The 21,310-nt window shown below is 39.2% G+C and overlaps 1 protein-coding gene across 1 annotated transcript in view; it reads right to left on the reverse strand.

Moving 5' to 3' along the window:
• Positions 1 to 1,299: 1,299 nt before the first annotated feature.
• NALF1 (NALCN channel auxiliary factor 1) overlaps positions 1,300 to 21,310 on the reverse strand; it is a 468,063-nt gene continuing 448,052 nt past the window's right edge. Inside the window, exons 2-3 of the mRNA XM_051619734.1 lie at positions 17,368 to 17,539; positions 1,300 to 5,107 (exon numbers count right to left, since the gene is read on the reverse strand). Coding sequence (XP_051475694.1) covers positions 4,812 to 5,107; positions 17,368 to 17,539 — 468 coding nt within the window. The 3' untranslated portion in view covers positions 1,300 to 4,811. The remainder of the gene's footprint in view (positions 5,108 to 17,367; positions 17,540 to 21,310) is intronic.

Below are 21,310 nucleotides of genomic sequence, written 5' to 3' on the forward strand. Positions count from 1 at the left end.
AGCTATCATATTCAGAACTGAACATATTATTTTCCCAAGCTTTTCTAAAGTACTGATGTTTCCTGACAGCTGCTGACAGGTGATAGATCCTCTTTCTATCTCAGAAAGGCTATTGAATTTGATATTGAATTAGAACAAGGTTTCCGTTAGTTTCTCCTCCGTGTTCCTAGTTAAATTTTGAAACCACTCCTTCACTAAATTAATATAACAGTAGGCAATAATAACAAACCAGAACCATTCACCATTAATATGCCATTGCCAGTCTCATGTTAAGACTTGGTTGGTTAAGGCTGAACCAACTGATCATAGAACGGTTTGGGTTGGAAGGGACATTAAAGATCATATAGTTCCAACCCCCCCTGCCATGGGCAGGGGCACCTTCCACCAGGCCAGATTGCTTGAAGCCCCATCCAACCTAGCCTTGAACACTTCCAGGGAGGGGCATCCAAAACTTCCCTGGTCAACCTCCAGTGCTTCACCCACTGTTGATGCACTATGTCCATGAGCAATTCCTGAGTAAAGACTATGGGACAACAAATTGAGACCTATGTGCTACAGCAAATTTTTTGTGGGCGCGTGCCTGTACCTGTATGGAGGCCCACTGAAGTCAGTGTGACTCTGAGCCCAGCTTGAAGCCTGCCTGTGCAGGGCTGTGACACTGATGAGATGTATACTGTGAAAGCTGCAGTAAGGACCATGTACCTTCACAGACGTCTTGCTTAGGTGACTGTTTACATCTGTCTTGAAATCCCCTAGGACAAATTTGTTTTACTTTCCTGAAAGCTACCTCTACTTTGCAAATGAGTTTTGTTTGTGCTTTGGGTAGTCTCTTAAGACAGGTTTTACTGTGTAAATTTGTGTGCACGTACATAAGTTGTCTTCAGCTCTCACAAAAAGCAGGTATCTTCTGTACAGTGAGGCAACAGTTACAAAAAGGAAATTCATTATCATAAGAAATAGAAGAGAGCAGAAGACAATGTCCTTGTCCCTCACTTTTTAATAAAAGAGTATAACTATATAAGCTGAGAGCCACATCATGTACCAGATGAAACCTGCCATTTCTGCTGTTCCAAATACAGCTCTCGTTCTTTCTCCTTTTATCACTTAGAGTAATGTGATTTTTAACCTCCAAGAAGGAATTTCTTGAAAGTCTGTGTTTGGTTTGTATCTATTGTTCCACAGATTCTTTGGCAGCTGATGGCTTGCTTTCATAATTTATAGAACTAAAACTTCATTCTAGTGTGTTGTTGGTTTTTGTCTTTAAATTATGGTGTGCAGAAGGACAGCCTTCATCTGTTATGTTTTCAAAAAAAGAGATACTGTGTCTTTAATGAAAGAAAAGCGTCAATATAATGTATTACCGAATGCAAATGCAATAAAGAATAACATATAGCTCTGGTTATGTTATATGACATTTGACTTAGCAGTATTAACATATTGCACAAAATCTGGATTTTCCCTATTGCAGAAAATAGACAATAAAAGACAAGGGAAATTTCTCTCTTCCATATGATCATAATTTTTTTTTTTCTTCTCATCAGTCATTTGCAGAAATATTTTAGTATTATTCTTTGTTAAGCCAGCTCTTTATCATGTATGTATTAGGCATACAGTACAAGGAGAAATGGAACAAGATGGCATTTATAGCAGTGGCAAGATGCAAATTTATTCTGGCAAAAAAGTAATATGTGCACAATATCAAGCATGCTTAAGTTTGTGCCAGGAAAACTATTACGAATGAGGAATGGATGGAATGGAATTTTGCATCATACATGATTACGTGTTGCTTAACTTCATACAAGAGTCTTTGTCTACTCCTGATGTCCCACGTGCCACCAAGAGAAGCTGCATACCACACTGCTGGTGGGAAAATGGCAACAGATATCCCAGCAGTAGTCGCCTCTGCAAAATGACTCTTTACTTCAAAAATTAAAGAAATAGACCTCAAAAAGATGACAGAGAAAATTCACAGACCATTGAAGTGCAGGCACTGAATCCAGGTGGGGAGAGGGCGAGGAATTTATTACATCATGTACTTGTGTAATAATGGAAAGTCTGTAATTGCTTTCTGCTTCATTTTGCCCAAGATTAATTTGGCTACTTTCTGCATGTGATGATGTCACTGTTCTTCCTCATGTCTCTCATATTGTATGACACATGAGTGAGTGTAGCCCAGCAGTGGAGGAGTCATATTTTTCACTGACACCACTTGAAAACAGTTTTATAGAAAAATAAGGGATGAAGGATGAAGAAGAGCAGGAAAGAGGAAAGAAAATGTCTTAAGATAGCTCTCTACATTAATTCACTATGAGGCAAAGCAGAAATAATAACTCTTCTTCATGTGCCAATTCAATTGGGATGAAACAGACTTGCTACTGTATTGGTACAGTGTAAAAATAGATGACAGTGAGTAATGGTGTGAACAAAAAACTATGAGGAACATCACAGAAATGGTGTTGGATGGCCTTTGCACAGCAGAGGTAGATAAAGGTTATAACAAACTGTTTACTGACCATGTACACTTACTAGAATTAAGAGGTCAGTTGAACAAGAGCTCACCTAGGAAGAGCTTTCTCAGTAGTGTGACTCATCAGCTGTTGTACAGTACCAGAGCACTGCCCAGTTATTGCTCCATCACTTTTCAGTAACATCTCTGTCCTTTCAAAAGTCTACATTCTACCATTAATTAAGGCTTTTTCATTTGCATTTCTACATTTTCCCCACTTTTTGCATCAGTTCAATATGATTAATGCGTGTGCCTCTAACAGAAAAGGAAATAACTAAAAAGCACCATGTTTTATTGAACAAAATATAGCATGTGCAAGAAAGGGAAGGAAGGAATTATAGAAACCAACCAGTGCTAAAGAATTTTGCATTAGCTGGTGCTTTTTGTTGTTGTCATATTTGCACAGATCATTTTAGGCTCCTCAGTCCAGGTTGTAGTAAAACACTATCAAAACAAATACTCTTGCAAAATATTTGAGCTTTTGCAGCTTAACATGTGCATCTTGAACCACTTAAGCAGTGTGGTTATCTTCTTTTTGCTTTTGTCCAGAATTTGAGACCATAAAGTGTATACAAAAACACATTATGCACCAGTGATTAAATGTTCTTACATTAATATTTATCAAGGGGTATTTCATAGCTAGAAAGTAGGTAACTACATTTTATTTCCTAAGAGAACATTTCCTATAGTTTTCCTTCATCTCCCAGCTACACAGCAAACATCTCTAAAGTGCACTTCCCAAGTGTAGTTAGAGAATAGGAAGGAATGTAAAGTTTTTAAAAACAGCCCTTATTAACTTTTCCTTCCATTGGTTCTACTGTAAACTCTAAAAAGCCTTTTTAAAAAGCAAATTCTCATACACTCAGCAGGTGAAGTGTTCTGACAAAAATAAAAATAAACAAATTGAAAACCATCCCAAACAATGGAAAATCAGCAATCAGATTACAATCTTTTCTCTTAACTACTCATATCCTAGAACATCTTTACTGTTTTTATTGCACATTTATGAAAATCATTGTCCTATATATTTAAAACAAAATAGTGTCTTCATCTGTGCTAACACATTCTTCTGAACCCTTAATAACTAGATTAACTTTCAACAACACGTACTTATTCAAAAAACAGTGGAATCAAACCCAAGGAGATAATTGGTAATACAGATACTCAAAGGCTTCTAACGTAATTTTCTTGAGACAAAAAGACTGGGATTTTGGAAACTCTTTGCCCCCATTCCTTATGAAGAGCTGCTGGTTATGTGACAGCAGGAGAACTAAAAACGTAATTCACAATGAATGCCAATCCTTCACCTCCAATATGAAGGCTTCCCAACTACTTAACTTGCTGAGCATAACTGGTTTTACATGGCGTATCTAAAAAAGGCTGCTCCTGTTCAACTGACCAGTGAGAAAGGACTGGACTTCTTCAAAACAGGTATTGGAGCAACAGTTTGTTATATATTTCTTTACATTTTTTAACTGTCCGATCCCACCTTGTAAGGAGAGCACTTGTTTGTTCAGCTAAAAGGAACCCCCTTCATGCTCCTTTTGGGTTTGCTCAGTCAACTGGTTTGTGCAACAGTGGCAGAGGCACACTGGACCTGTGTACCCATTCATTGTGATTACACAGATAGAAGCAAATGTAAGTTGTCTGTGATGGGAGATGGGAGGGAAAAGGAGATGAATGGTTCCCATGGGTAAGAGGACAGTTAAGTTTGGGGTTTTTTGCGGTTGCTTTTTTTTGCCTTTTTTTTTTGCCTTTTTTTTTTTGTTAAATTTTGTTTTGTTTTTATTTTTCTGTTTGTTTTGTTGTTTGTTGTTGGCTTTTTTTCTTGTTATGGGTTGTGGGTTTTTTGTTGTTGTTTTTTGTCTGTTTTTTTTGCTATGTCATGGAATCATAGCAGTCATTCCTCTAATAGAAACTGACAGGACATAAAAGACAGAACTATCAGATGAACACACACAATGACTAGAAATATATCGACAGAGAAAAGACTTAATTTAGCTTTGAGAAACCGTCCCAAAAATAAAATCCTGTATTAACAAGTGCAAAAAACAAACAAAAAAGAAACTCCAAACATTAAAACACAGTGTATAAAATGGTGTGAGAAATTTAAGTCACCATACAGCCTTTTAGTCAATAAAAAGCTGTGTTCATGTGTCCTCGTTTGGGTACTGGCCCGTTCTTTCATTTTACCCAAAAGGTCATTCCAGAAGAGATCTGAGGATAAAGCACTCAGTCCTTGCTATTTTTGACTGTAGTCATTTGGGCCTGTTGTGTTTCTATCATTTAAGATGAATCCTTTCTTTCAGTCCTCATTGGTTGAATTATCTTCCAAATTTGTTATGCCTCCAAAGCCCAGTCCAGTTGAGTTCTGTGCTGCTGAGACTGTAAGTACTGTATGTAAGAGAATTAATACAAGAACACACAGTTTAAGTCTGCTGTTACACAGTCTTGATGCTGATGAAACTGTGAGCGATGTCCTGTGACACATTGTTGAGCCACTTGTTTTTATAGTCCCTTTGGATTGATGATCTGATAATAGTCCCCATCTGACATCACAGCATTCTGGTTCTGCATTGGTTGGATAGTTTTCATAGAGCCCTGTAGGGTAAACACAAGAAAAAATACACATCAGGCACAAAACAATTGTTAGAAGTTGGTAAGTCAAAGGAACAGTGGATAATTTAGTTTAAGCTACCAAATCCACATCTTTGGGTTAGCCAGTGGCCCTAAAACTGTCTGCATTTTGTATAATTAGAGTTGTTGAAGAGCAAGGATGATCCAGGAAACTACAGACCAGTCAGCCTCACCTCCATCCCTAGAAAAATGATGGAGCAGCTCATTCTGAAGGCCATCCCTAAGCACATGGAAGAGAAGTTTATCAGGAGTAGTCAGCATGGATTTACCAAGGGGAAATCATGCTTAACTAAACTGATAGCCTTCTATGATGTTGTGATAGAATGGGTAGATGCAAGGAGAACAGTGAATGTAGTCTACCTTGACCTTAGCAAGGCTTTTGACACTGTCTCCCATAACATCCTGATGACCAAGCTCAGGAAGTGTGGGGTAGAAGAGTAGACAGTGAGATGGACTGAGAACTGGCTAAACAATAGAGCCCAGAGTGCTCTAGTGATCAATGGTGCAGAGTCCAGCTGCAGACCCTTGACTAGTGGAGTTCCCCAGAGATCAGTGCTGTGTCCAGTCCTGTTCAACATCTTCATCAACAACCTGGATGAGAGGACAGAGTGTATCATCAGCAAACTTGCTGATGATACAACACTGGGAGGATTGACTGATTCACCTGAAGGCTGTGCAGCCATTCAGCAAGATTTGGGCAGACTGGAGACCTGAGCAAAGAGGAACCTAATGAGGTTCAACAAGCATAAGTGTACAGTCCTGCACTTGGGGAGGAATAACAACATGCATCAGTACCGATTAGGAGCTGACCTGCTAGAAAGCAGCTTCTTGGAGAAGGACCTTGTAGTCCTGGTGGACAAGTTAAGCAGTAGAGTGTGTCCAGCAGGTCAAGGGAGGTTCTCCTCCCCCTCTACTCTGCCCTAGTGAGACCCTATCTGGAGTACTGTGTCCAGCTGTGGGATTCTCAGTTCAAGAGGGATGGGGATTTACTTCAGCCCCACACTGGAAGGCTACGAGGATGATTAAGGGACTGGAACAGCTGCCTTATGAGGACTGGTTGAGGGACCTCGGGCTGTTTAGTCTAGAAGACTGAGAGGGGATCTTATTAATGTATACAAATACCTGAAAGGTGGGTGTCAGGAAGGAGGGGCCAATCTCTTTTCAGTCATGCCCTGTGATAGGATGAGGGGCAAAGGGTGCAATCTAGAACACAGGAAATTCCATTCAAATATGAGATAAAACTTCTTTACTGTAAGAGTGACAGAGCACTGGAACAAGCTGCCCAGAGAGGTTGTGGAGTCTCCTTCTCTGGAGATTTTTAAGCCCCATCTGGATGCGTTTCTGTGTGACCTGTCCTAGGCGGTCTTGCTCTGGCAGAGGGGTTGGACTCAGTGATCTCCAGAGGTCCCTTCCAACCCCTAATATTCTATGATCCTGTGTGTGGGGAATGGTGCATCTTCTCTCCCCCCACATAAGACTTAACAAAATGCCTTTCAAGCTAGCAAAACAAGAGTGGTGTCTTTTTGCTGATTTAGCCAAGGACGGACTGGAACAGGCCCCTTGCTCTACCAGGTAAGTCCACAACAAGAGCATAAGGGTTATGATAACTGGCAGCAAAAGGGACAATAAAGGCTGCCTCTGGCAGAGTACGTACCTGGCCAGTGCTCATTGTCACATTTGAACAGCGGTACTTCACTCGAACAGTGATTTCTGATCTATAAAAGAGGGCAAGTTCTGCAGGCCCGGGGCTCTCTGCCTGCCCGGGAGGAGACCCTGCTGCGGGATCAGGAGACCCTGCTGCGGGATCAGGAGACCCTGCTGCGGGATCAGATGCCCCTGGAACCAGCCCCGCTGCCCGGAGGAGCCGAAGTGTGTGTGTGTAGGGGGGGGGGGGGAGGGGGGCACCTGTCCCCGCGGGGAGCCGGCCCGCTCCCGAGGGGCTGTTGTCCAACGGAGCCCGCCTGGCTGCAGCCTGCCCGGCTGGGGCTCCCCGAGCCTAACACCGGGGCCAAACGGGACCGGAGCCCGCAGCTGCCTGCCCGGCCCGCCTGCCGCCCTGCCCCGGCATTGGAGCCCGCCGAGACACACGGAGGAGCCGCGTCTGCCTGATGTTGCTGCTGCTGCTGCTGCTGCTGCTGCTGCTGCTGCTGCTGCTGAGGAGTGGCTCCTGGTACCGGGAAGCCAACCCCATGGACCTGCTGCCGAGCCCTGCCAGCTGGAAAAGAAGCCGCATCGCAGGGACCACACGCTACGGAAGGGTAAACGCACTCACACGCTCATACACGCGCGCGAGCGCACACACACACTCTTATCTGTCCTGCCGGGCTCAACTCCCACCCTTTTACTCCATGGATTCCGCACCTCTCCCTCGGAGTGTATATTTAATAAAACCATAGTACCTTTGAATTACTTTCCTGATACGTACCTAGTCTACCTCGCCTGAACCTTGGTCCCTCCGTTTGTGTTAACCCTTAATATACCAGTTGATTCGTAAACTAACCATTGGTCTCAGTAACAATTTGTGAGGGGGGTGAGGAGGGGTATTCTAAAATACTCTAAAATAAGGTCCCGCAGCGGCCGTTCCTCTGTGAGAGGCGAAGGCCACGTGCGAGCTCCCAGTTCCATTCACAAAGTCCTCCACACTGAGGGGGGGCTGAGTCGCTGAAGCCTCCTGACAGCTGGTAGCCCCCCCCCACAACACTATGATTCTATGATTCTGTGATTCTATGATTCTATGATTCAATGATTCTATAATATGTGTCATCTAACAAGAAGGAATGTCTAAAGATCATTCAGCAGAAGTATGACACTGAGCAAGAACCAGCATTAAAAAGTAACCATTGATGTTTGAATAAGGATATATGAACTCTTCCTTTTTGTGAAGTAACAACTAATGATGAAGTAACAACTATTGAAACTGGACATTTCCACAGAATGTGAAAGGATCTTGAAATTATTCCTCAGTTTGCAAGCACATACCAGTAATATCACTGTGCATGAAAAGAAAGGAATTAAATAACAAATAATTTATACAAGGACAATATTGTAAAACCAATACTGATCCAACAGCTTCACTGGAACAGTTTCCTAACTGCTGTTCAGAGTGTACTTGTTGACCCTACCTCAGATGAGTTCTTGCTACTGGGGTGTTCCCTTTGGCATAACCCAAAGGTGAAAACAATCTTTCCATGGCATGCGATAATTTGATCTCTTGATGTTTCTTGCTATACATCTAGGCTATTTCTGCCTTTAGAAGTTAGTTAGCCTGATCTGATTATTAATTTTTAAACAGTTAGAGGAATTCTGTCTTTTCCAAAAGATACAACTGTCTTTTTTGGAATTTTTCAGTACTGTCTGCATTACTATACAGGAGATTAACATAAACAGAGTATTCAATTTACTTCTCACATATCTTCTTTTCTGCCAAATTAAAACAACCTAATTTAGCATGTTTAAATAATGGTCAAAGACAAGAATGTGTAACATAATGGACAAATATATTTTTCTCAATTTAAACTGATCTTGAAAGAAATTTTGCAGTAAATAATTATTCTATGGTAGTGCCAGGTTTTACTAGAAAAGCACTTAATCTGTTTTGAAATACTAGGATAAAGATTTTGAAAGCAGCTACGGAATTGCTATAATTTATAAAATAACTTTGCTTCTTGGCCCAAGAATTACATTTTGTCTAAAGCATCAGAGCAATTATGTTATTTTCAAAAACGAATGGCTACAAGTTCAAGCATAACATTCTTAGGTTTGGGCACCAGACTGCCTGTATTTTGTGAATAACCTGTAAAGGAAAGCAGCACACCTCGAAATAGGACAAAACTGAACTCTTTTATTCGTACTTCCATAATATTGATCTACAACTAAACATGCTGAGTATGTTAAAATTCAGATTAAACCTAGACTGGCACTTTTTACATAGCTGACAAAGCAGTCTACTAAATTATATGTGGGTCCAAGTGAAGTTGCATCGATTTTTGTATTGAAACAAAATTTTAAAGATACAGGAATGAGAACAGCTTATTTCATTTTCTCTAAAGTCAAGGTTTACTCTGTAGCAAACAGGCCATTTTTGCACTTATGCAGTCAGATACCTACACTTGAAACACCTGAATGTTCTTTGTTCTCTCTCAGATCAGCACTGATTGCACTTCATGTTTTTTAAGAAATTCTGTTTCATTTAGCAATCTGTGGACAGTTGTTTATTCAAAGTATAAAAGAGCAATTTCATTGCTAACATACTTACTGAGATCTATATTTTGCTATTTGTGTGCATAAATGTGTTTTTAAACATGCTAACATACAGAAGGTGCCTCCCAAAGCAGGTAATTATATGTTCTGTTCTGTGAGTGCAGTAGCTATTAGTAGCAATTGAAGACATGCAGAGAATGGTTAATGCTTGATTCCACTGAGCCTTGTTTACTAGTCAAACTGTATTTCCTGCCTTGTTATAGGAAAACCCAGACATCCTTTGAAATCAAAGCCTATATATTCAAGTCATCAAAATGCATTTAAATAGTTCATATGCACTTACTGAATTATAAATAAATTGGAGGCAACTCCACATTCAAAGCTATTTTGAACATGTTCCTTAGTGCAAAATTACATTTCCTCTTTATTTCAATTCAGCAATTGAATTTAGGTTTTGTATTTGCAGTTACATTACATATTTAATAATCAATTAACTACAGAACCACTATTCATATGACAGTTACAGAACATTTAGATAAGCTCATTTGGAGCTTTTACACTGAAGTAATGAAACTTCACAATTGTTTGTTCTGCACCACATATTTGTAGCCATGAGTTAGCAGTTTTGGCCCCTTGGATCTAATCAGTCAGTCTGCTCAGTCGGATAGTTACAAACCTGTGACTTACCAGAAACTCCAGAAAGCTGGCTACCTTGGCAAACCATGGAGGGAAAAAAATCTATTATGTTCTTTTACAAAAATATTTTACATGCACAAAGAACCTGGGATACCTTACCCACCAAGCCACAAAGGTTTCCCCGTTCCTATTCTGTTTTTACAGTTCAGTTTGTAGACATCATTACTCTGTACTACCTGGATGTTCAGTAATTAAAATTCCGAGACTTTGCACTCACCTATATTGCACCAGGAGAAATTTTAGTCCATATGGAGGTTCTTGGACCTTGATCCAAAAAAAAGATCTAGAATTTGCCATGATACTTTTTGGTATCAAACAATTCTCCAGACAGCCATGCTATTGCTCACAAAGGTCATGTAAAAGCTCCCTCTTTGCTTCAATACGACATATCTTTTTCACACACAAACAACATATTGATCATCAGCACAGCAGTTATATCTGTGTGTGCTACTAATAGTGATGCAAGAATTAAAGCTACTCATTTGACTGAGATTATGTTAATGGAGACATGAGCGTAGGTAAATCCCATGTACCATGCTCAGCTGAATCATGCTGAAAGAAAAGGAAGTGACAGCATGAGCACTGTATTCTCTTTGTGGAGTAAGACCTTTGGGGGAAAGTCAGCATACTGCAAATATATGTTATTATACAAGAATTAAAATTACAAAGTCTGTCTGTGGACATACGATCTGCTGGTCAGCTAAGACACAGAATGCTGTGGTTTCTGCCTGAGCAATTGCATTTTTCTTGGCACAGGAACCAGCATGCAAAAGAGGTGGTTGCATTTTCACATCTCACCCCAAAACTGTCAGGATGTATCAAGCACGTAGCGGGATCTGTATCTGTATCAGCTGCTCTTGCTTGGCCCACTTCGTGGTTTCTTTGCTAGAGAAAGAGCTATGGAGCCATAGTACTGCACATCTTCCAGTCAAAGGAAACTGGTCTGATTGATAAATCTGGTGGTGTTGTTGGATACATGTTTTGGAAAGCTACAGAAACAAAACAGGTCTTTTGGTATGTTAAGTTTTTTCCTTACTTTCTTTCAGTTTAACTCTTAACTCTTCTCCTTTTTAACATAGATTTCTGATTCTTTTGAGAGGTATACCAGGATTCCTGTGCTTGAAGAAAAGATTATGACCTAAAAGAAGGAACCAGGTTAGTGGATGTAGTATGCCAGAAGTTTCAAATGTTCCATTTTATTGCGAAGCGCAAAGTAAATAAAGTCTGCCAAGAATGATCCATCCAGCAGTGACATCATTGTACCAGTGAGTGCCAACACTCTGCATGACATTTCTCTTTCTGAGGATTTCTGAGGTTTTAATATTAACATTTTCCATCTACAGAAGGCAAGAGAACATTAGATATTTTATGACTAGATTTCAGTGCTTGCTTACATCTGATACTGAAGCCAGCTCTCTTCGATCTTATCCAGATGGCCCTCTCAATTTCTAAATTGCTGTGTCTGTGACACATTATGATGCTTCTGTTTAGGCATGAATTTTATACCCTTCATATTATAAAAAGTAATAAAATGAAATGTAGAAGAAGGCTTAAAGATAAACAAATTATTCTTTAGTCAAACAGATTATTCTTAAACTGTTGAAAAAGGCTGCTAAGCTCTTTTGAAAAGGCTAACTTCCATTTCAGACTTGATTCCAATTGTTGGATGAGATCTGTGTTGCTGTGTTTTAAGTTTGTTTTATTCCTGTATCTTGATGAGTATTTCAGATAGTTGCCTCTGGAATATTTTGTTGTGTGTATGGGTCCACATAAAATAATAAAATAAATAAATAAATAAATAAATAAATAAATAAATAAATGTGTTTCTTCACCATGCATAGATTTTTTTCCTTAAGGTATGTACAGGACCAATTTCGTCCTGCTGAGATAAACCAGTGTTATCCTTATAAAACTGACTGAACTGCTGCAGGTCAGAAAAATAAGCAGATAAGTGACTCTCAAGGATATACAAAGAACCTTTTTAGCTTTATGTTGAAATACAGGATAAGTGTGTGATAACTTTCTACTAGCAAGCATTTGGCTGTCCCTACCCTCTCTCTAGTTTTTCTTCCATTGTGTACAATTTGTGATCAAAATAATTTACTACTTTGATATGATAGGAAAGGGTCATACCTACGAGGGTAGTAAGGCACTGGAATATGTTGCCCAGGGAGGTTGCGAAAGCCAGGTTGGATGAGGCTTTGTGCAGCCTGGTTGAGTGTGAGGTGTCTCTGCTCATAACAGAGAGATTGGATACTGATGAGCTTTAAGGTCCCTTCCAATCTTAAACATTCTACTATTCTGTGATTCTACATCTGAGTACTGTGTTGCCATAGAAAGTTCAGGGATATCAATAGATTAATTGCCTGGGTTGTTTTTATAGGAGAAGAAAGTTTGGAGCTAATAAATGTAGTATGAGACCTCATTCATGGGAAAGCCTTGATATTCAGGACTAGAAGATGACTGGACTCCAAATTATGAACTATTTAGTTGACATATTCTGCTGCAAACCATGTCTGATTTCCCTTGTAAGCATATCCATAGCTAGTAACAATTTAAACCATGATTGTCAAACATAAATGGGATTTGCCCTGCTGTCCGTGCTGTCTAGCTTAATATTTTGATATTTTAAGACCTAAGAAGTGTAGGCAGGATGCAAATGACACATTATTGTGAGTTATTTTTAGAGTAATAATTTGGATCGGATCTATTTATTTTTTGGAGCTTGCCAAGAACAACGTAAAGCATGTTGAATTCAGAGATTTTTCTCTTATTGAATTGTTCTACAAAGAATAGATTGTGATGTATTCTATATATTACATTTTCTCAAGGAAATAGCTTTTCAAATTGCACTGAAATCAGAGCATCAGTTTTGAAACGGACACTATAGCTAAACCTGCTGGTGAAACCCAGACACACATCTGCCTCTTCAGAATAAGCTGTAGCTAAAAGATTTGTTCCCAAAATCTTTGCAGAGCCTTGTTATTCAACAAACCCTTTCTATGGATTGGTGAAATTTTCTGTAATAATGGCCACTTTGTCCTCAGAAACATTAATAATATTTCTATGAAGCAGGACTGTCAGTTTCCTTTCTGGTGAATACTCTAAAGGAGAAGGGGTTTCTGATGAAGTGCTACTTTGCATGAATCACATAAGCATAAGTTAATGATATTTGCCAAAAATCAGTATGTTCACACCATGCTTTCTAAGCAAACGGGATGTTAATTGAAGGGCATGAAATTAGGAGACTAAAATAATATGAACCAAAATGGAAAAATAAAGTAATAAAAAGCACCTAAGGCACCCGTCCTCTCCCCTCTTCTCTCCCTTTACTTTTTCCTTCTACATTGAAAAGTATCAAAGTCTGTTCATCACAGCAGAGTATACAAATTTGATTCTTCTCTTGATGGCAGTAGACTTGTTCTGATGACACTACTCTTAAAAACACCAGAGGGTGCCATTCTGGTTTTTAAGAGGCTAATGAACACAACTGAGTTACTGCTGCTCATTACATTCCCTTTCTTTCCTTCACTGAGGAAATCAAGTGCTCCATTAAGTTACATGACATCTATTGTACAAGTAAAGGGTGTGAACATGTGGCTGGGATTTCCTGCTTTGTATTTGCTGCTCTTAGGCCACAAAGGACAGAGAGACAGGAAGTCCTGGTCGATACAGAAAATCACACAGAAAATCACAGAATTTTTGGAGTTGGAATGGACCTTAAAGATCATTGAGTTCCAACTCCCCTGCATGGGCAGGGACACCTTACACTAGAATAGGCTGCTCAGAGCCCCATCCAACCTGCTCTTGAACACCTCCAGGGATGGAGCCCCCACAGCATCCCTGGGCAGCCTGTTCCAGTGTCTCACCACCCTTACAATGAAGAATTTGCACCTGATCTCTAACCTAAATCTCTGTTCTTTCAGATTAAAAGCAATATCTCTTGTCCTCTCACTACAAGCCCTTGTAAAAAGACCATCCCCAGCTTTTCTGTAGGCCCCCTTCAGGTACTGGAAGGCCACTATGAGGTCCCCCCAGAGCCTTCTCTTTTTCAGGCTGAACAACCCCAACGCCCCCAGCCTGTCCTCATAAGAGAGGTGCTCCAGCCCTCGGATCATTTTTGTGGCCTTGTCTGGACACATTCCAACAGGTCCACATCTAGCAAGGTGGGATCAGTAACTAGAAATATCAGAATATGTCTCAAGACAGGAATTCATAGAAAATGCAGCAAGAGAAGAGGTCCTTCAAGACTTGGGCAACCTGCTTTTAGTTGCTTTTCTGTGAAATGAGTTAAAGTTAATTGTCAAGCCACAAGCTATGCTGAGATAGAGTATTTTGTCTGCTGTTAAACTTGCCATACTTGGCATGAAATAATTCTGGGGTTTTTTTTGAGCTGCAGAGCAGTGTAATTCTTTAGTTCTACTGCAGATATTAGTCTAATTTCTCATTGTTTTGTGGCAGGAAGTGCTCTTACAGTGACTTGCTGATAAAGAAAAGGGTGTCTGTATTCCAGACAAAGTTTGTATTGCAGCCTTGTCCCTCTCCTCAGCATCTTCTCTTGCACAAGACTGCCTAGTGCCAGCATGCTGACGCCTATGGGTCCAGGAATACAAGCTCTGCTCTGCTTGTGCTGGGTGGACACAAAGTTCAAACAAATATCAGTGTGCTGAAATGAGATTCAGGTCACCCTGATTTTAAGTGTTTGCAATAAGAACTTGGTAACAAACAGCAGCTACAGCAAATAGGGGACAGCCATTACTCTTCATGGGATGCAGACAGCTAGTCAGCTCATTGGATGCAGATGCCTCCTTAGGCTGAATTAAATAGCTCCCAGTGCTACTGACTACACCAGATCTTCAGTGACTCTAGTGAGAGCTTAGTCACAGAATTTATGTGTAGATACCACAGTACTAATCACATGCAACAAAATGAGTTTAATCCTCCTCTAAATATGCTTTTCATCCTAAACTCAGTGGTAGCAACTGACAGTAATCTTTGCAAAGTCATCCACTGTATGTGTTTTAGGAATTATTTTGGACTTGGAGATATACTAGGAAAGTGAAGAAGTGAGTATGTATCTCTGGTGAGATTTTCTAAAATAATTAGTCTGGTTTTGTTTATTGTTTGTTAGTTCTTTACCACTGTGTAGGTGCACAAGTGTGCACACATGCATATGTGCACAAACACACGTATACATGTTGTAAATAAAAATGTCCTATGTCTCACTTGAACTTTTACTGTCCTATTCTAAACTGAAAAATAATACTGATTTGTTTGCTGTGTATGCACATTGGAAGGCTATTAATATTTACAAAATTAATTGAAGCGAAGTGCTAAGCACCATGATCTTATTGATGACTACCAAATTATAACTTGGTTTACAAATCATTATATTGTCTTCTGCATATGGATGGGTATTGCTTGATGGTGTGGAATAGGTTTAATCTTTAAGAAAAACACAGTAAACATCTTGCTATCAGAACTCCCCTAAGTCCAAACAGAATCACAGAATCATAGAATCATCAAGGTTGGAAAAGACCTTCAACATTATCAAGTTTGACCATCCACCCTACAAGCCCTAACAACTAAACCATCTCCTGAAACACCATGTCTACCTGCTTTTTGAACACCTCCAGAGACGGTGCCTGTACCATCTCCCTGGGCAGCCTGTTCCAGTGCCTCACCACTCTTTCTGTGAAGACATTTTTCCTAATATCAAATCTGAACCTGCCCTGGTGCAACTTGACCCCATTTTGTCTTGTCCTATCGCTAGTCACTAGGGAGAAGAGGCCAACAACCCACCTCACTGCAACCTCCTTTCAGGGATTTGCCGAGAGCAATGAGGTCTCCCCTCAGCCTCCTCTTCTCCAGGCTGAGCAGCCCCAGCTCCCTCAGCCTCTCTTCCTAAGACCAGTTCTCCAGACCCCTAATCAGCCTAGTTGCTCTTCTCTGCACCCTCTCCAGCACCTCAGTGTCCTTCCTATACTGCGGTGCCCAAAACTGCACACAGGACTCCAGGTGCGGCCTCACCAAGGCCAAGTAGAGGGGCAAGATTGCCTCCCTGCTGGTCACACTGTTTCTGATGCAGGCCAGGATGGTATTTCTTTTCTTGGCCATCTGGGCACACTGCTGGCTCATGTTCAGCCGGCTGTCAATCAATACCCCGAGGTCCCTCTCTGCTGGGCAGCTTGCCAGCCACTCCTCCCCAAGCCTGTAGTGCTGCTTGGGGTTGTTGTGGCCAAAGAGCAGGACTCGATGTATACATGATGTATTGCCACGAACATTAGGCCTGCCTCTGAGATGGTATAGAGCATTTATGGGGTTTTATATTTTACTCTGTGTTTAACTAGCTTACCTTAGGCAACTAATTTAGTACCAAGCTTTCCAGTGCAGCCCTGATTCAAGGTGGAGGCCATTTAATTTCAGATCTTTGGACCAAGCTGTCGAATGACCTAAGTATTGAAAAGCCATTTTACTGATTTAGTGGGAGTAAGCTGTCTGAATATCTTCAAAATTCTCAGATGATACTCCAGGCAGCAACAATCTGCAGATAACATTTATATAAGCTGAAATTTTGTGAGGATAATTCCATCAAGTCTTGAAAAACCTATCTGAGGTCGTTGAGATGTACTAACCATATTCCTTGCCTACTGTGTCCTCTCTTGATCATTCTTGGAAAATGTTTGAAGCATAAAGGCATGTAAAAGGAATCAAACCATTTCATGAGTCTATTCATAGACCTGTATTAGCACACCTTTTAAAATGAAAATACTCCCAGAATGTAACAAGATTAAAGAAGATACAAAAAATCTGTTCTTCACAGGGGAAAAACTTATTCTTAAAATTCTTAATTTGTGAAAGACCTTTCCTTAGACATTTTCTTTCCAAGAGCTGCTGCATAGTTTTGAATGCTATGCTTCAGATTCTTCATTTATCTGACATAAGAATGCAGGTGAACAAAGCTGAATATAGTAAAAACTGATTTTGCTTTTCTCTTTTTTCCTGAATATTGCATGACACTGAGTCTCTTCGCTCTGAGTACTGCATGACATGGAGCAACAAAAATCCTCCAGAAGATTATTAAGCGTAAAAAAACGAGAACAAATTTCTTCTAGTAGTTTTGTTTTGTGAGCTAGTGACTGTGGCAAGCTGTAGTGTAAACGTGTGTTATTAAATCTGGGCTCAAATCCTAGGACCTCTGAGAAATCTTTGTGATGAAGAATACTTTCAGGCTCTCGTAGTAAAAGCTAATGAAAGAATGATTATCCACACTCTCCTTCACATTTAGACTTATGAAAACAAGTGAAATTAGCTTTTCCATACTGTACCTGTACAGATGAAACTTGATAGTCCTCCATAGATGACATCATCATTGTCTGGCAATATAAAGGGACACCTCGTCTGAACCTCCAAACAGTATTGCTTGCAAGGAATTCTGTTGCTGCAGTGAAACTGTGTGACTTCAAAATACTGGGAACAGAGCCAGGCTTTGTAGACAGTCTGGAAAAAGAGAAGAACCAGAAGTATAGATGGATGACAATAGCACTGTCATTATTAGAGCACACTGTACTACACACCTACATTAATGCTGCTTCTGAAATAAAATTTTGAGAGAATATCACCTGGGTAAAGCATACTCTTGAATTTTGGCTGTCCTCCCACTTCAGAAACGAAAACTCCAGCCAAGTCACTTAAACACAACAGTTAGTCAGGACTAGGCTTTTGCTAAAATTTTATCTTAATTTGTAAACAGGTATGTCTCTTAGGTACCACTTTAGACACATGTATACATGCTACACACCCCTATCCTTGTAGCTTATCATATACAAACTGAGAACATAATTTCATTTGAAGCTGGTATGGGAAAAACCTAGGAAAGTAAATGCAAGCAAAAGTTAAAACTGGGCTCAGGGTGGCTCTGTTCTTTATATCATCTAGAGCTAAGTTACCAGGTTGCAATACATGGTGCTGCTTCCCTTCAAATAAAACCTTATGCAGTTGACAGCATTAAAATACACATTAGGGTTCCTGAACAGCAAGAGCTGTAATCTGGGGGGTAAATCTGCAACACTGAGGACCAATGTCCACATTTGGAAGCTAAAAGGAATATATTAGAGATGCTGTCATCTGATGCTGTGCAGCAATGGCTCCAGGACCTGTGATTATTACAATTATTATCATCATTTAAACAGAAAAGTAAAATAAATATGTTGATTTTAGTTAACTTTGACTATTCTCTTCTGAGCAATGGTCTTTGTCATAAGAATTAAATTAGCCTTTTGGAAACAAGAAAGTTTCACATCTGATCATACAAAAATAGATTGGGCACCAAGCTACAAGGTGATGAAAATTCTGTATCTCTGAGTACAGAGAGGTTTGCTTGTATCTAATTTTATTTTACACTTATCTCTTTTGAAGTAAATTATTTACTGGCTAGATACATGCTATCTCGGTTGTTATATAACAAAAATTTCCTTTTTGTGTTCATTCAGAATATCTGAAAAACTTAGTAACTACCTTTCTTTTATCACAGGCTGAAAAGCAATACAGTTAGCTGTTTATTTTCCTTCTTCCTAGACTTGTTTTTAATAAAAAATGAAACTGAGATTAAATTTTTCAGCACTGAAAATTCAAAACCTGACACCTGAAAAGAACAATCTAGCTAAGAGTTTGGTTTCCTTTCAGTATGTTTCATCTCATTAGTTATAATTCTTATTAGAGTCAGTAGCAGCTTAAACTGTATAATTAATTTCAATGTATTAGTCCCAGAATCACAACATTTTAATGTTATTTTGTTTGCAACAAAAACAGCTATGTGTGAGGTTGCTAGGTGATAAAGCGAAGCCCTTATCACTAATCTATGGTTTGTGGTTATCTCTTTATAGTAGCTTTTGCCTACTGCATTACGTAGAACATGATTTTTTTAATTACAAATTCAATTTTAATTGCTTACAAAGGTTTTCTATCCAAAGTAACTGACTAATTAGAGAGAAGACTAGGCAATGTGTGTACTTTCTGTTCTTAAACTTCTAAAAAACAAGTAGGCTCCCCAGTGTTCACTGTATTCCCCACCACATTTTAATGCTTCCATTGCTATATTGACACTTGAAACAATAAAAGAAATAAGGTAATTGTTTTTTCTAGCTTTAATTAGTCAGTGAACATAGCCTATTGGTTTGAGAAAGGAATGCTGGTTCTGACAATAGATAAATATTCACAGATATTCCTTCCTGATCGCTAGCATTGTAGATCTGTTCAGTAGGAATCTACATTTTCTCTTCATAGAATGGATCTTAGAGTAGTGAGTTGGTTTATGAATCATATTTGAAATTGTACATCAGTTTGTAGCAAGCATATCGAATAGCACACCATACATGGTAACAAGAAAATGAGCAAACTCATGTGTCTAGTTAAGCAAGTCAGGAAATAAACATTTATTCAAGATCAGAAGTAAATAACATAGTCATAGGCTTCTGTGAACATTTTAGTGTATCCAGTCTCAGTTTGTACACATCATATTCCTGCTTTGATTCACAAGTTCTCAGCTTTGGCTCAAAATTACATTTGAACTCTTGTTTGTATTTTTAAAGAATGCATGAATGTACCTGTACCTGAGATCTATTTCTTAAATAACTGTCTCCCACTCAATGCACTTTTTATTGCAGCCCCTTTCAACCTCGTCTGCAATCTACATCCAGATTTATAACACATTGGTGCTCATTTTGCTCCTTTTTGACCAGTGAGGTTACATGAAAAGTAATATTTTCAGAGTTCCATCTGGATAAGGACTTCAGTAATATCCCACTCTGGGGTGAGATACTGATACTTATCAGTTTTCCTCATGATCTGGTTTCTAAAAAAGAAACTTCAGGTTTGGGGGACAAGATAACTCTGCAGAAGACTGTAAGATGTACAAGAATTAGTAGGGAAAGCTGCAGGGCATCCTGAAAACCAGCCTAGAAGGCAGGAGATGCTAGTCTCCAGACCTTCCAACTAAGATCCATTTTTTGAAATCTTTTTCAGGCCTGAGAACTTGCATGAAGGAGTCTGAGCCATTGGAGGAGTAAACATCATGGAAATATGCCAATTTAACACTTGAGTACTTATAGTGCAGCTAAGGTGGAATTTAAAGTCACATCTGGATAAGGAAGAAAAAAAAAAAAAAGCCAGATAAGAGCACCCACTGCCTCCACAGCTTTGGAATTGTTAATTCATACACTTCTAGATAGTACCCAGCCATCATCTGGGAAAAGATACATTCCAAGCACTGCACCTAGTAAGCAGTTTTGATATGGCCTTGCTGGGTTTTTTTTCTGAGAAAAAGGAAAAAATATAAATGTCCACATACAAACTGTGCTTGACTAGCTGATGGATCAAAGAACACCTCTCCACTCTTAATAGTACAGATCTGATTTAAGTTCATACTTCTCAAAGGGGATCCCAAAAAACCTCTTCTTGGACATTTTAGACTTCCCAGGCACTACAGGTTTTTCATATAAATCTTCCTTTCATGCCTAAAGACATGCTACCCAAGAGGCAGTACAGAAGCTTAAGAACAGATCTCATATTTGTGCATAACACTCACTGCTCAAAAGCATTTGCATGAGCCCAATGGCTGATCCAATTGAGTAGATCCAGAGCACTCCATCTTTGTTTCAATGATATTGAAATGTGACTTTCTTAGATTAAATATTAGAAACACAATATTTGGAACCAAAATGAATTGAAATTAATTGAAATTTATTGACATTTTCCTAATAGCAAAGCAGATATGATGGCCTTCGATCTGCCAGCATTCCTTCTTATACCCTAGGAATTCCCTGGGAATTCCACTCTACCTCCTAGCAGATGCTGATTTTCAGAGTCTTAAAACATGCACTATGTAGCAAGGCCTGAAACTACCAACGACAATACATATTGACTTGTATGTTTGAGTATGGTATGCAGTTTACAAACTATTATTTGATGAGGGTATTTTTCCTTTTTTAAAGGATATCAATGGCTAACCCCATAGATTTATAAACACAATAAATGCTCCTGTTAAAAAATATTGCATATAGAACATTTTAAAGTATTTTTCTATGTAATTTTCAGTGTTTCAACTGAAAATTAGTATTACTCATCTGAATGGAGAAAGTATCTAAGTCTTTAATGTCTTGCAAATTGTGCAATTTTTTTGGTCTTATTGAAATAAAAATTTTTTTGGATTTTAACATTCTGAGGGCAATTTTCATTTCCTTTCTTTCTGCTTTTCCTGTAATTAAGCATTGT

The sequence above is a fragment of the Apus apus genome, chromosome 1 (assembly GCF_020740795.1).
Source record: "Apus apus isolate bApuApu2 chromosome 1, bApuApu2.pri.cur, whole genome shotgun sequence".
Taxonomy (NCBI): Eukaryota; Metazoa; Chordata; class Aves; order Apodiformes; family Apodidae; genus Apus; species Apus apus.